General features: G+C 43.4%; 2 protein-coding genes across 10 annotated transcripts in view; both read right to left on the bottom strand.

Annotated features, from left to right (window-relative positions):
• The window catches only part of LOC110522328 (very long chain fatty acid elongase 4), a 466,463-nt gene that overhangs the window by 175,732 nt on the left and 277,238 nt on the right, over window positions 1–13,493 (bottom strand). The gene's annotated exons all lie outside the window — the stretch shown is intronic.
• LOC110522322 (clathrin coat assembly protein AP180) overlaps window positions 34–13,493 on the bottom strand; it is a 41,910-nt gene continuing 28,450 nt past the window's right edge. Inside the window, exons 3-17 of one of the 9 annotated variants that reach the window (XM_090232935.1) lie at window positions 13,263–13,339; window positions 13,112–13,126; window positions 12,559–12,729; window positions 11,160–11,252; window positions 9,650–9,823; window positions 9,239–9,316; window positions 8,985–9,059; window positions 6,664–6,729; window positions 3,527–3,646; window positions 3,259–3,283; window positions 3,005–3,071; window positions 2,051–2,104; window positions 1,827–1,907; window positions 1,593–1,701; window positions 34–1,467 (exon numbers count right to left, since the gene is read on the bottom strand). In XM_090232935.1, the coding sequence (XP_090089061.1) occupies window positions 1,612–1,701; window positions 1,827–1,907; window positions 2,051–2,104; window positions 3,005–3,071; window positions 3,259–3,283; window positions 3,527–3,646; window positions 6,664–6,729; window positions 8,985–9,059; window positions 9,239–9,316; window positions 9,650–9,823; window positions 11,160–11,252; window positions 12,559–12,729; window positions 13,112–13,126; window positions 13,263–13,339 (1,186 nt within the window). In that variant the 3' untranslated portion in view covers window positions 34–1,467; window positions 1,593–1,611. The remainder of the gene's footprint in view (window positions 1,468–1,592; window positions 1,702–1,826; window positions 1,908–2,050; window positions 2,105–3,004; window positions 3,072–3,258; window positions 3,284–3,526; window positions 3,647–6,663; window positions 6,730–8,984; window positions 9,060–9,238; window positions 9,317–9,649; window positions 9,824–11,159; window positions 11,253–12,558; window positions 12,730–13,111; window positions 13,127–13,262; window positions 13,340–13,493) is intronic. The other 8 variants (XM_090232937.1, XM_090232936.1, XM_036975903.2 and 5 more) reach the window with 8 other exon arrangements.

Here is a 13,493-nt window from a genome sequence, read left to right as displayed (position 1 = left end):
CATCGAGCATGAATGACAACAGTGAAGACATCAGTGTATTTGAATTTTATTGGATCTCAATGGGACTCACATGCAAGTGGGGGAGAGGAGAGGAGTGATGCCATCCAAGAACCAAACAACACTGCCTTCAACCAAATATATAGCAAACATTGTTATCCACGTTATTGTTTATGATACATGTTCTGTATCTTTTTCTTTCTCAACACATTAAGATAGTCACTTTGGAAGAGAAACGACACATGGAACATCCAGTGTATATATGAATACTTTACAGCCAATTAGTTCGCAACACCCCTGGAGTGTTGCTACAGGGGACGATACAACCGTACTGATCACTGCATCACAATGACCTTGTGGAAGTGTCCCAATAATGTTTACAAACATTTCCTTGTCTCATTCACTCCATGACCACTGATAGGTGTAAGGACTGCATTATTTCCACCAACTGCCTTTCATCTATCGATTCAATTCCGATAATTGGCCGTTAAGGAAAGGAGACAAGTATATTTTGATTTTTAAAAGTATTTGGATGATCAACTTCACTTGACATGCTTAAATGCAGTACCACTTCACACCAACAGGGAGTGCAACAGTAAACACGGGGACTGAGTTTGCATTCAATACTGCCTTCAAATACAGATAGGGAGATACTGTACAAGGGAAAGGATATTTTTTGAATCTTCTTACATTTTTTTCAATCTTACAATTCATAGACATAATTAAAATATACGATACATTTTCTCTCAAAATAAAGACTAAAGAAATATATGTATAATCTATCATTTAAAATATTCAAAAACGCATATGTCAATTTGAACACATTTTGCATGTAACACACAATAAAAAAAACGGACAAAATAAAAACAAATATGAATTGAATGGAAAATGGAAGTTGTCATATGATTCGTCATCTCGTATACCCAGATTTGTGATGATGCATATTTAAATTTTCATCAATATACACCCATAGAGCTGTATAAGAGGCTGGATGGATCAATGAATGGAGAGAAGTACAACTAAGTGTTGAATAACCTCAGCAACACAGCTTAGTACAGAATTTGATTGGACAGCAAGGGAGGGGATAGGGCAGGGATTGGCCAGTGAGGTTTACACACACCGAACACAGTCCATGGTTAACAACACATTCCAACTCAGCTCTTTCAGGGAGTACCAGAATGATTCAAAATACAATATAATTTTTTATGTTACATTTTTTGTCTTAATTTAAGTAAAGGATAACATTGAAGTACACTCACACACACAAATCAATTTTGTTTTCTGTATTTATGATTCACATCCACGGTTTGTGCTAAAACATCAGACAGAGAGGGAGGGCGGGGTTACGGGGAAGTCAGAGGGCAGGGGTCGTAATGCTGATGGCTGATTGGCTGAAGGGACTTGGGCGTGACAGGAAGGCGGGGAGTGCACACATCCACATCCATAGAGCTCCAGACACAACGACAACCTCTGGAGAGAAGAGAGAGGAGAGAGAGAGAGAGAGAGTTGATTACCACAATGTTATTCTGTAACTCTCTCTTTTCATTGCATTGCATGTATGTAGTTTGGTGCCGCTGTAAGAGAGAGAGCCCTACCTTGGAGGGTTAGAGGGGTTTACATGAAGTCCTTGATGTTGAGGTCATCCAGGGCATTCTTGGGGGGCGGAGGCCTCCTCGGACTCCCGGCCATCCCTGGAGATCCCATCTGTCACAGGAAACACTGTGTCATGGAATAGGTGTGTGTGTGTGTGTGTGTGTGTGTGTGTGTGTGTGTGTGTGTGTGTGGTGTGTGTGTGTGTGTGTGTGTGTGTGTGTGTGTGTGTGTCTTACCGGTGCTCCTGGGGTTGAAGGGGCTCCAAAGCCTGGCCTAACCATGGGCATCATGGGAGCTCCAGCCCCGACCGCTCCGCCCTGAGACAGAGAGAGGAGAAAGTCAGACGCCATGGCAGCTACTATCTCTCACAGTGGCACCAAACTAAGTGGGCCACCTAATGGGGTCATTGGCCATCTTAGGTGCTCCTAATGGTCCTAGACCGAGGGCGGGGTGGTCTTACCATGCTGAATCCTTGGTTAGACCCCATAAAAGAAGGGGACCCCATTGGAACGTTCTAGGGGTGTGGAGGGGGGGAAGAGGAGGTGGGATGTTACTACACTACATACAACACAGGCACAACAAAGACAACACTGCAACAGCAAACACACAGACATATCATTGACACACACACAACACAGACAGAGACATCATTAAAACAGAATCAACACAGAGCGAGGGAGAGAGATCACATAGAAAACCTGGCCTCTAAAATCAATTTCAGGTGATTTGCTCAAGCAGAAGCATTTGAAGAGCACAGGGTCAATTATTGGAACACATGATCAGGCAGACCAGTTTAATCAGCTAAATATCTGATTTTTATATCAGTAGTGAGGCTTTGGCTAAATTAACAGCTGAAGCCATGGGGTAATACAGCAGCTATAGACCCTATAGCGAAAGCTTTTTGGCCAAATGAAGCAATGGTAAGTGCAGCTTATTAAATTATGAAGCTAAAGTAATCTAAATGCGACTGTTTTGTAGTGTGTTTTGTTTGGACCCTGGGAAGTGGAGCTGTTGAAGTGGAGCTGTTGCTAAAGAAAGACAATAGGGATATAAATAAAGATATATGCAGATGAGCAGGGCATTTCGGGGTCAGCGAAGGGTCATGTGGCTTGCTCGAGGTCAGAACCATAAGAGAAGAAACGGGAAGTGGTTTTCCAAGCAGCTCCTTAGTTTGAGACAAACATCAGCCCTCTCAGAGCTCTCCAGGGGTTATTCCCAATCCAACCCCTAGTTTACCCACAAAATGTTCACCCCTTTTAAACCGAACGCCAAACTCCAAATTTCCATTTTCCCAGTGTTGTGATTGGACCACCCTGGAGAGTCAGAGAGGAACGGCGAGTGTAATTGGTTCCATTCCATGCCCGTCACTGCCATGTCACTGCACTCCATGCTATATGAACCAGACAACATTTACCATGGGAGCGCCCCAACTAGGAGGAGCTACCTGAGGTGTTGACCAGCCTCCCATCGTGTTCTCCCCCCTGCGGAAGAATGTCAATCAGTCAGTAAGCCAATAGAAAAAGAGAAAGAAAAGACAGCTATAGCCTCCCAACCTTTTAAAATGTAAAGCTCGTTGAGCACATGGAAACTGCTATGTGATTGTAATCCATGGCATTAAGTGACATTTCAATACACAAAAAGACACCGACTCAAAACAGGAAAACGTACGGTTTTTGGCTCCCCATTCCCAGATCTGAGAGAGAGAAAATAAGACAATTAATATTTCCCAGTCACAGAATAATGTCCATTCAGTATCTTTATCACATTTGTAAGTACTATGTAACATGATGTACCGTCACTGTAATGACAATGTACCTAGCAGCGATATGTAACTACCATGTAAATTCATGTCTATGCATAGGTGGGCAGCACCATGATGCTGAAATGCTTCAGGCCAAATAGAGGACCTCTGTCCTTCGTCTGCTCAGAGACTTACTGCTAGCCATGCTAGCCATGGTGGCGTCCAGGTCTCCTCCCATAGGTTTGACTGGAGACGAGGCTGCCCCGGCCTGGGGTGTCATAGAAGGCATCAACACATCCCCTAGACCATCAAACGCTACAGGAGACACGAGGCAGGGGGAGAGAGAGATAGCAATGGGGAGGGGGGAGGATGGAGAGGGAGAGAGAGAGAGAGAAAAGGAAGAGAGATGGGGTGAGAGAGAGAGAGAGAGAGAGAGAGAGAGAGAGAGGGGTTTAGATCAAACAGTCACAATAATGCTCTCAGATCATGACAGGAGGGGTCCTCCTTACGAGTGGGATTACCATAATGACATACTGCTACGGTCTCCATGTCAACAGTGATCAGAGACGAGTATAGCAAGCCCTCGTACTGATACTCACTATGACTGTGAGGACATGTACTGTGTCTTCACACACACACACACACACACACACACAAATATGCAATATACAGTTTAAGTAATGCTCTCCGTGTACATGTAATATCAATAAAGATCATTCATATTTTTTAACTTAACACTACTCAATAGTGTTACACTCTTGTGGTGTTATCTAGAACCTAAAAGGTTTCTTCGGCTGTCCCCATAGGATAACCCTTTGAAAAAACCTTTTTGGTTCCAGGTTGAATCCTTCTGGTTTCCATGTAGAATCCTTTCCACAGAGGGTTCTACATGGAACCAAAAAGGGTTCTACCCGGAACCAAAAAGGGTTCTCCTATGGGGACAGCTGAATAAGCCAATTGGAACCCTTTTTTCTAAGAGTGTAGTATTTTATTAGCTAGATTGTTTGAGACAGGGTATCACCCTCTGTATCCAGGTGACAGTTAGGATGCAGCCTCTACTCTAGAGTGAGAAAGCACTGCAGCCTAGCCAGTACAAAGCTAAATGGGCATTGTGATGTGAGCATCTCACACATTGTATATATTAAGCATTTGTCAGAGCAGAGGGAACAGAACAGCAGCAGCGGCTCTTCTACTGCAATGCAGCAATGCACTGTGGGAAACCAGCACATCAATGGGCCAGAACACTCACCCAATCAGAATGCAGGAAGCAAGCAATGAGCCAGCCCCAGAGCCAGATGGAGAGAGGGTGGAGAGAGAGAAGAGAGAATGAGAGGATAGAGAGAGTGTGAGAGTGAGTGATTGAGAGCGAAAGACAAAGTGCAGAAGGAGAAAAAAGGGGAGGGAGAGGATGGAAAGGTAAGAATAAAGGGAGAGAGTAGTGAAGGGAAAAATAATGGAGTGAGTTAGATGACAAATGTTGCGAGAGAAAGAGACATGGAGGAGAAAGAGTTAAGCCTTAAGCAGTAGTTTTTGCAGATTGTCAATAACATAGCATGCAGGCTTGTGACAGCCATGGCCATGGAACAGGGAACATTGCCACGGTAACACAGTTACCAGGGTTACCAAGTGGCTGAGTGAAAAACACTCAGTTGTCTCACACTTAGTTGTCTCTCTCATCAACGGAGTGAGAGAGACAACTAAGGACAGAAGCTAGAACAATAATGACCATACAAAACAGCAGTATGCATGTGGAATGGCCATAAAACCAAGTTACATACAATCAGGATGTATTCAGTCAGACAGACACATGTTCATATACATGTGTGCTGTCTGTTGTTACTAATACAAGGGTTATTAAAAAAGTCAAATCAAGGAATGATCACTGTATACAAAATATGGATGTGAAATAATATATCTAGATTGTCAAAAACACACACACAATAAGCTTTTAATATATCCACTCTAACTTTATAATGTCAGATATATTTGGCGATGTGGTTACATATTACAGTACAATGGAAAATATTATGTGGTACAGTTGAAGTCGGAAGTTTACATACACTTAGGTTGGAGTCATTAAAACTCGTTTTTCAACCACTCCACAAATGTCTTGTTAACAAACTATAGTTTTGGCAAGTCGGTTAAGACATCTACTTTGTGCTTGACTGTCACGTACTGACCTTAGTTCCTTTTTTATGCCTCTGTTTTAGTTTGGTCAGGGCGTGAGTTGGGGTGTGCATTCAGTGTTTTTGTTCTATGTTTGGCATTTCTATGTGTTTGGCCTGGTATGGTTCCCAATCTGAGGCAGCTGTCAATCGTTGTCTCTGATTGAGAACCATACTTAGGTAGCCTGTTTTCCCACTCTTGTTTGTGGGAAAAATACATGGAAATATTGAAGCAGCATCTCAACACATCAGTCGGGAAGTTAAAGCTTGGTCGCAAATGGGTCTTCCAAGTGGACAATGACACCAAGCCTACGTCCAAACTTGAGGCAAAATGGCTTAAGGACAACAAAATCAAGGTATTGGAGTGGCTAGCACAAAGCCCTGACCTCAATCCTATAGAAAATGTGTGGGCAGAACTGAAAAAGGATGTGCGAGCAAGGAGGCCTACAAACCTGACTCAGTTACACCAGCTCTGTCAGGAGGAATGGGACAAAATTCACCCAACTTTTTGTGGGAAGCTTGTAGAAGGCTACCCGAAACGTTTGACCCAAGTTAAACAATTTAAAGGCAATTACTAATTGAGTGTATGTAAACTTCTGACCCACTGGGAATGTGATGAAAGAAATGAAAGCTGAAATAAATAATTATCTCTACTATTATTCTGACATTTCACATTCTTAAAATAAAGTGGTGATCCCAGGGAATTTTTACTAGGATTAAATGTTAATGTTAATGTTAATGTGAAAAACTGAGTTTAAATGTATTTGGCAAAGCTAAATGTAAAACTTCAACCTTCAACTGTATATTTAAGCAATAATGCCCGAGGGTATGTGGTATAGGACCAATATACCATGGCTAAGGTCTGTTCTTTAAGCACGACTCAACGTGGAGTGCCTGGATACAGTCTTTAGCCGTGGTATATTGGCCATATACAAACCCCCGAGGTGCCTTTTTGCTATTATAAACTGGTTACCAACGGAATTAGAAGAGTAAAAATAAATGTTTTGTCATACGGTCTGATAACACGGCTTTCAGCCAATCAGCATTCAGGTTTTGAACCATCCAGTTTATAATTACTGTTATGTGTCTTGCATACAATGTGAATGGGTCATGCCTGGTGCGTGTGTTGTGCATGGTGGGTGTGTCGTGCATCGGTAGGTACATTACCTGCCATCAGCTCAGCACCAGAGGCAGCTGCAGGGGCAGCAGGCTTGGTCTCTCCACCAGTGGAGTCTGATGGGTAAAACCAAACCAAGCCAAACCATACCAGGCCAAGGTGGGCCAAGCCATTAGCAGTGCAGCATGAGGGCAGAGAAGGGTTAAGAAGTCAGCCATCCGCTCCACACTAGGAACGCCAAACAGATAGAGCAGCGTTATCACTGTCAGATAGGACAGTAGACATACACAGGTATACACACATACAGTACACACCAATAGAAACTCCTTTGATCCCAATATGCTGTGGCACATCTACATCTAAACTCCGAAAAAAACAAGACATCCCTTTTGCAGGACCTTGTCTTTCAAAGATAATTCGTAAAAGTACAAAAAACTTCACAGAGGCGGCGACAGGTAGCCTGGTGGTTAGAGCGTTGGACTTGTAACCGAAAGGTTGCAAGATCGAATCCCTGAGCTGACAAGGTAAAAATCTGCTGTTCTGCCCCTGAACAAGGCAGCTAACCGACTGTTCCTAGGCCGTCATTGAAAATAAGAATTTGTTCTTAACTGACTTGTCTAGTTAAATAAAGGTACAATTAATTAAAAAACAGATCTTCATTGTAAAGGGTTTAAACACTGTTTCCCATGCTTGTTCCATGAACATGCACCTGTGGAACGGTTGTTAATTAAGACACTAACAGCTTACAGATGGTAGGCAATTAAGGTCACAGATATAAAAACACTAAAGAGGCCTTTCTACTGACTCTGAAAAACATCAAAAGAAAGATGCCCAGGGTCCCTGCTTATCTGTGTGAATGTGCTTTAGGCATGCTGCAAAGAGGCATGAGGACTGCAGATGTGGCCAGGGCAATAAGTTGCCATGTCCGTACTGTGAGACGCCTAAGACAGCGCTACAGGGAGACAGGACGGACAGCTGATCGTCCTCGCAGTGGAAGACCACGTGTAACAACACCTGCACAGGATTGGTACATACGAACATCACACCTGCGAGACAGGTACAGGATGGCTACAACTGCCTGAGTTACACCAGGAATGCACAATCCCTCTATCAGTGCTCAGACTGTCCGCAATAGGCTGAGAGAGGCTGGACTGAGGGCTTGTAGGCCTTTTGTAAGGCTGGTCCTCACCAGACATCACTCGCTACAATGTCGCCTATGGGCACAAACCCACCGTCGCTGGACCAGACAGGACTGGTAAAAAGTGCTCTTCACTGACGAGTCGCGGTTTTGCCTCACCAGGGGTGATGGTCAGATTTGCGTTTATCGTTGAAGGAATGAGCGCTACACCGAGGCCTGTACTCTGGAGCAGGATCGATTTGGAGGTGGAGGGTCCGTCATGGTCTGGGACGGTGTGTCACAGCATCATCGGACTGAGCTTGTTGACTTTGCAACCAATCACAACACTTTGCGTTACAGGGAAGACATTGTCCTCCCTCATGCTCATCCTGACATGACCCTCCAGCATGACAATGCCACCAGCCATACTGCCTGTTCTGTGCGTGATTTCCTGCAAGACAGGCATGTCAGTGTTCTGCCATGGCCAGTGAAGAGACCGGATCTCAATCCCATTGAGCACGTCTGGGACCTGTTGGATCGGAGGGTGAGGGCTAGGGCCATTCCCCCCAGAAATGTCAGGGAACTTGTAGGTGCCTTGGTGGAATAGTGGGGTAATATCTCACAGCAAGAACTGGCAAACCTGGTGCAGTCCATGAGGAGGAGATGCACTGCAGTACTAAATGCAGCTGGTGGCCACACCAGATACCGACTGTTACTTTTGATTTTGACACCCCCCCCCCCCCCCCCCCCCCTTTGTTCAGGGACACATTATTCAATTTCTGCTAGTGACATGTCTGTGGAACTTGTTCAGTTTATGTTTCAGTTGTTGAATCTTGTTATGTTCATACAAATATTTACACATGTAAAGTTTGCTGAAAATAAATGCAGTTGACAGTGAGAGGACGTTTCTTTTTTTGCTGAGTTTACTTAGCAACACAAACTCAATATGCTCTAGAGAGGACATAGAAAAGTCACTGTGTCCTGCCTGAATACCACACTTAACAACTTAACAACACTAACAAGATTATGGGTCACCAGAAATGAGAAATGTTGATGAAGGTGAATGATATGATGAAAATAATCAATTAAACAATCAAATAATAAATCTAAATTATGGATTTTTTTATAAATTTTATACATTTTTTTAATAATTTTTTTTATAAATATTCGTTCACAACGGCCACTCATGTGAAGACCGTCGACCAGCAGCAAGGGGCATAGTGAGGGGTGGGGGGAGGGTGTACAGTTACCCACCCCCAAACAGGTCCATGATCACCCCCTTGTCCATTGGGGGGGCAGAGGAGAGGGGGGCAGGGGAGGAGAAGGCATCTGTTGTAAGGGGAGGGTAGAGGAGGGTTAGATTGGTACAAAATCAGTATCCCTGAAATACAATAATTCACATGCACGAATGTACATATAGAAATAGCACTCCAAACACATGCTGAGAAAGACGACAAGGTTTTAGTTTATAATAAATAAGCACACTGAGACGGCGCTAGTCTGGGTACCTGCTCCACCAAACATGTCAACACTGGGGGCAAGGTCTGCTTTGGTGAAGCTTGGATCTGGCATGGAATCAAACATAGCTACAGGGCAAGAAAACACCCACCCACCCACCCACACACACACACAGAGATGAGAACAGCAGAATACAAACACTGATTAATTAGATGAACAATTGTGATTGAAAGTCAATGCAGGAGCAGAGAGGCAGCAGAATGCATCCAAGCTGAAAGGAAACAGAGGAACAGAAACATGTGCAAGTTAGCCTCACAAAGAGAAAAGGACACCCAGGAAAAATGCAGTCGACTGAAAAAATGCAGGAGAGGAGAGGACATGGATGCAGAGTAGAGGACAGAGATGAAAGGGGACAAAAGAAAAGGTTAAGAAGTACCACACATACATGCGTAAACATTTACCACTCAAGAGGTCTATCGATGGGGTGGTGGGGGTGATAGGTGCTGTGATGGTGGATGAGGGGGCAGAAGGGGGCGCCCCTGAGTTAAAGCAGTTGTTCTCCATAGGCATCATAGCAAACAGGTCCAGCCCTGGGCCTACTGCTTCTGAGCTACCACCAGAGGGGGCAAAGGGGTCTTTGGGAGGAGAGAACAGGGGGAAGGGATGACAAGAGAAGATGAGGATGTTACGCAATGACCACAACACAGTGTAAAACAAAGAGCTATATAAGAGTTCAGTAGGGAAGAGGAGTAGCTGCACTTGTCTGAGATTCTGAGGGAGAAGATACAAGCTCAGTTAGGAATTCACAGCTACATATTCTTTAGAGACAAACAGTAAATGTAAAAAACAATGAAGTACTGTATATGATCAAAAGATAATCTGGAAAATATGCATGTCTGATAAAAAATTATAGGAAAAGAACATGATTTGTGAAGAAATGTAGCAGGAAACATCTTTGAAAAAACAATATTAGTAGTATTCACACTCTCTCAATATACCAATAACCAGTGGTGTAAAGTACTTAAGTAAAAATACTTTAAAATACTACTTAAGTAGTTTTTTGGGGTATCGGTACTTTACTATTTATATTTTTAGCAACTTCTACTTTTACTTCACTACATTCCTGAAGAAAACAATATACTTTTTACTCCATACATTTTCCCTGACACCCAAAAGTACTTGTTACATTTTGACAGGAATATGGTCCGATTCACATACTTATCACGAGAACATCCCTGGTCACCCGTACTGCCTCTGATCTGGTGGACTCACTAAACAGAAATGCTTGATTTGTAAATTATGTCCGAGTGTTGGAGTGTGCCTCTGGTGATCCGTCAATCTTTTTTTTTTTTTTAAGAACATTGTGCTGTCTCGTTTGCTTAAAATAAGGAATTTTAAATGGTTTATACTTTCACTTTTGATACTTAAGTACATTTTAGCAATTCCATGTACTTGTAATACTTACTTTCTTAACTCTATTTCTTGAACTGCATTGTTGGTTAAGGGCTTGTAAGTAAGTATTTCACGGTAGTATTCGGTGCATGTGACAAATACAATTTGATTTGACAATTGAGTACTTTTTCCAGCACTGCCAATAACACACCAGATTTGAGTGCAACCAAGGAGCTTGCAGATGCATTTTGGGATAGAGTTTACCAAAGGAAAGGAAGCCTCAGGCGAAATCTAGCATGTTGTGGTCAACCACTGTTCTCATAGTAGCTTCAGCACCAATCTCCATGGTAACAACATCAGCCATGCCTAGAAACAACCAGTAGCATCACATTTCTAGGTACACCAGCCCACAACAATGGAATCAACACACTCTCCATACACAAAAGCAAATATACAAATGGATGCACCGAGCACTGGAACACAGCCAAACACACACATACGAACATCCACACAAATATACATCCATTTACACAGACAGACGCCACACAGTCACATATATACACATGTCCTGTAACCCACCGGCAGCAGCATCGGCGGCTGGGGTTGGCGTGGAGGCCGGAGCTCCGCCCTCAGCAGAGGCATCAGAGGTGGGAACAGGGGTCGAAAATGCATCTGATAGCCAACACACACACACACACACAAAGAGATGACAGAGAGAGAAGTAGAGAGAACAGGGAAACGAAACACAAGCCAGAGATAATAAGTCAGTCAAGGAACTTCAGAAAAGGAAGGTCAAGAAGCCACTTAAAAGATAGACTGTGCCTGTAGAGTTTAGAAATACTAATTTTACTTTATTAAGGTATTTCATGTACTTAATATATGGTATGGTACTATACTGTAGATTAAATACTTTAGTCATGTCACGTATACAATATTTAATATATTTGATTAATATACTTATTAACAAATTGAGTTTAGATTAGTTACAAAACATTTACTTTGTGGCATGAGTGATTGACAGGTGAAGGGGTGAATGAGAATACAGACAGGAGGCACAGCAGAGTGTACGGAAGGTAGGCTTTAGCTACAACTAAACTATAAAGCGGGAACTAAGTATTTTACACTACATAACTGGACAAGCATGGCGCAGAGTGAACCCAGAAACAAAGCAAGATTTCTCTTAGGCCCGGGTTTCCCAAACTCCGTCCTGCCCCCCCCCCCAACGTAAAGGTGCCCCCCCCCCAACCTAAAGGTGCCCCTTCCCCTGACTGCACGTTTAGGTTTTTGCCCTAGCACTACACAGCCGATTCAAATAGACAACTCATAATCAAGTTTAGATTATTTGAATCAGCTGTGTAGTTCTAGGGGAAAAAAACAAAACATGTACCCAGGGGGGAACCCAGGTCTGAGTTTGGGGAACCCGGTCGTAAGCGGTAATAAAGAACATGACTGATTGATAGACTGGCTTTTCTCTGAAGTTGAGGAAAAGCTTTTGGACTATCAAACAAAAAGAAGCATGTGAAAAAATGTATGAGTAGCATGTCTGAGTGTGTCTGCTTGTCTCTGTGTGTATATGTACAGAATGCATATCAGTATGTGTATATTTGTTTGTTTTATCTGTATTTAACCAGGTCAGTTAAAGAACAAATTCTTATTTTCAATGACGGCCTAGGAACAGTTGGTTAACTGCCTGTTCAGGGGCAGAACGACAGATTTGTACCTTGTCAGCTCAGGGGTTTGAACTTGCAACCTTCCGGTTACTAGTCCAACGCTCTTAACCACTAGGCTACCCTGCGTGTTGACTGACATGTTCTGACATGTTCTGCAAACATGGTGTATTTGTTTTGGGGTATCTGTGTCACTGTGTGTATATGCATGTAGAGAACACTGTATGCTCTGTGTGCATGAGGCGGGTTGGTTTGGGTTGAGCTGTCCAGCAGAGATTCTGTTGTAGAGAATCCTCCAGAAGCCCACTAACCTCCCAGCAGATCCATATTCGTCGCGCCGGGGGTGGGGGCAGCGGCCGCATTAGGGGGAGGAGCCAGAGAGACTCCTGGCTCCGCAGCTGCAGGGGTGGACGTTACACCAGCGGGAGAGGGGACGGGTTCTACAGCTAAGGTGGGGTCAGGAAGCATGGACTCGCCCATTTCTGCAGGTACCCAAAAGGTGTACCAACCAACCCCAAAATAAGGTACCAAAACAACCCCATGAATCAACCCAAAATACCCCATAGGATCCAAAGCAACCAAACAAATCCCATTAGAAAGAAATGAAGGTACCAAAACAACCCAATTTTAAAAAACAACCAACAAAACATCCCATTAGAACCAAAGCAACCAAAAACATAAAGTCCCCGTATGAACCAAAACCAATAAGGAGATGCGGGGGAGGGAAAGAAAGAAGAGAGAAAGAGACGGCTTCCTTAGACTAGAGCAACACTATGAAACACAGTGGGAGATCTAGAGGAACTGACACATACTGTTAACACACTAAAGAGGTTAATACCAGAGGCACTGTGGGATAGCACTCACCTGATCCAAGGAGGTCTGTGACAGCATCCCCAGAAGAGCATGGGAGAAGGTGATGGGGGGGGAATTAAATTACATGATTGTTAATTAGATAATGTAACTACGTTTTAATTAATAATCAAGCTATGTATCAAGTTTTGATGTGGGACATTACCTCCCCAGGACGTAGGGGCTGCTGAGGCTCCTACTGACGGACCAGAGGAGGAGAGAGGGTCCAGATCTAAGAGAGAACTAGAGCGAGACAGAAGGGTGGAGACAGATGGTGAAATGGTGGCAGAGAGAGAGAGGATGAAAGGGAAAATACAGTCTCCCTTATTCACCATTTTATGAAATAAAAATGGAACAGACAGAATCCTAAAATGCAAGAACTGAGGGAATCGCTGAG

Source organism: Oncorhynchus mykiss, chromosome 4, assembly GCF_057628025.1.
Source record: "Oncorhynchus mykiss isolate SJ-2025 chromosome 4, ASM5762802v1, whole genome shotgun sequence".
NCBI classification, from domain to species: Eukaryota; Metazoa; Chordata; class Actinopteri; order Salmoniformes; family Salmonidae; genus Oncorhynchus; species Oncorhynchus mykiss.
Note: the sequence above shows the minus strand (reverse complement) of the source record. Positions and strands in the feature narration are given on the sequence as shown.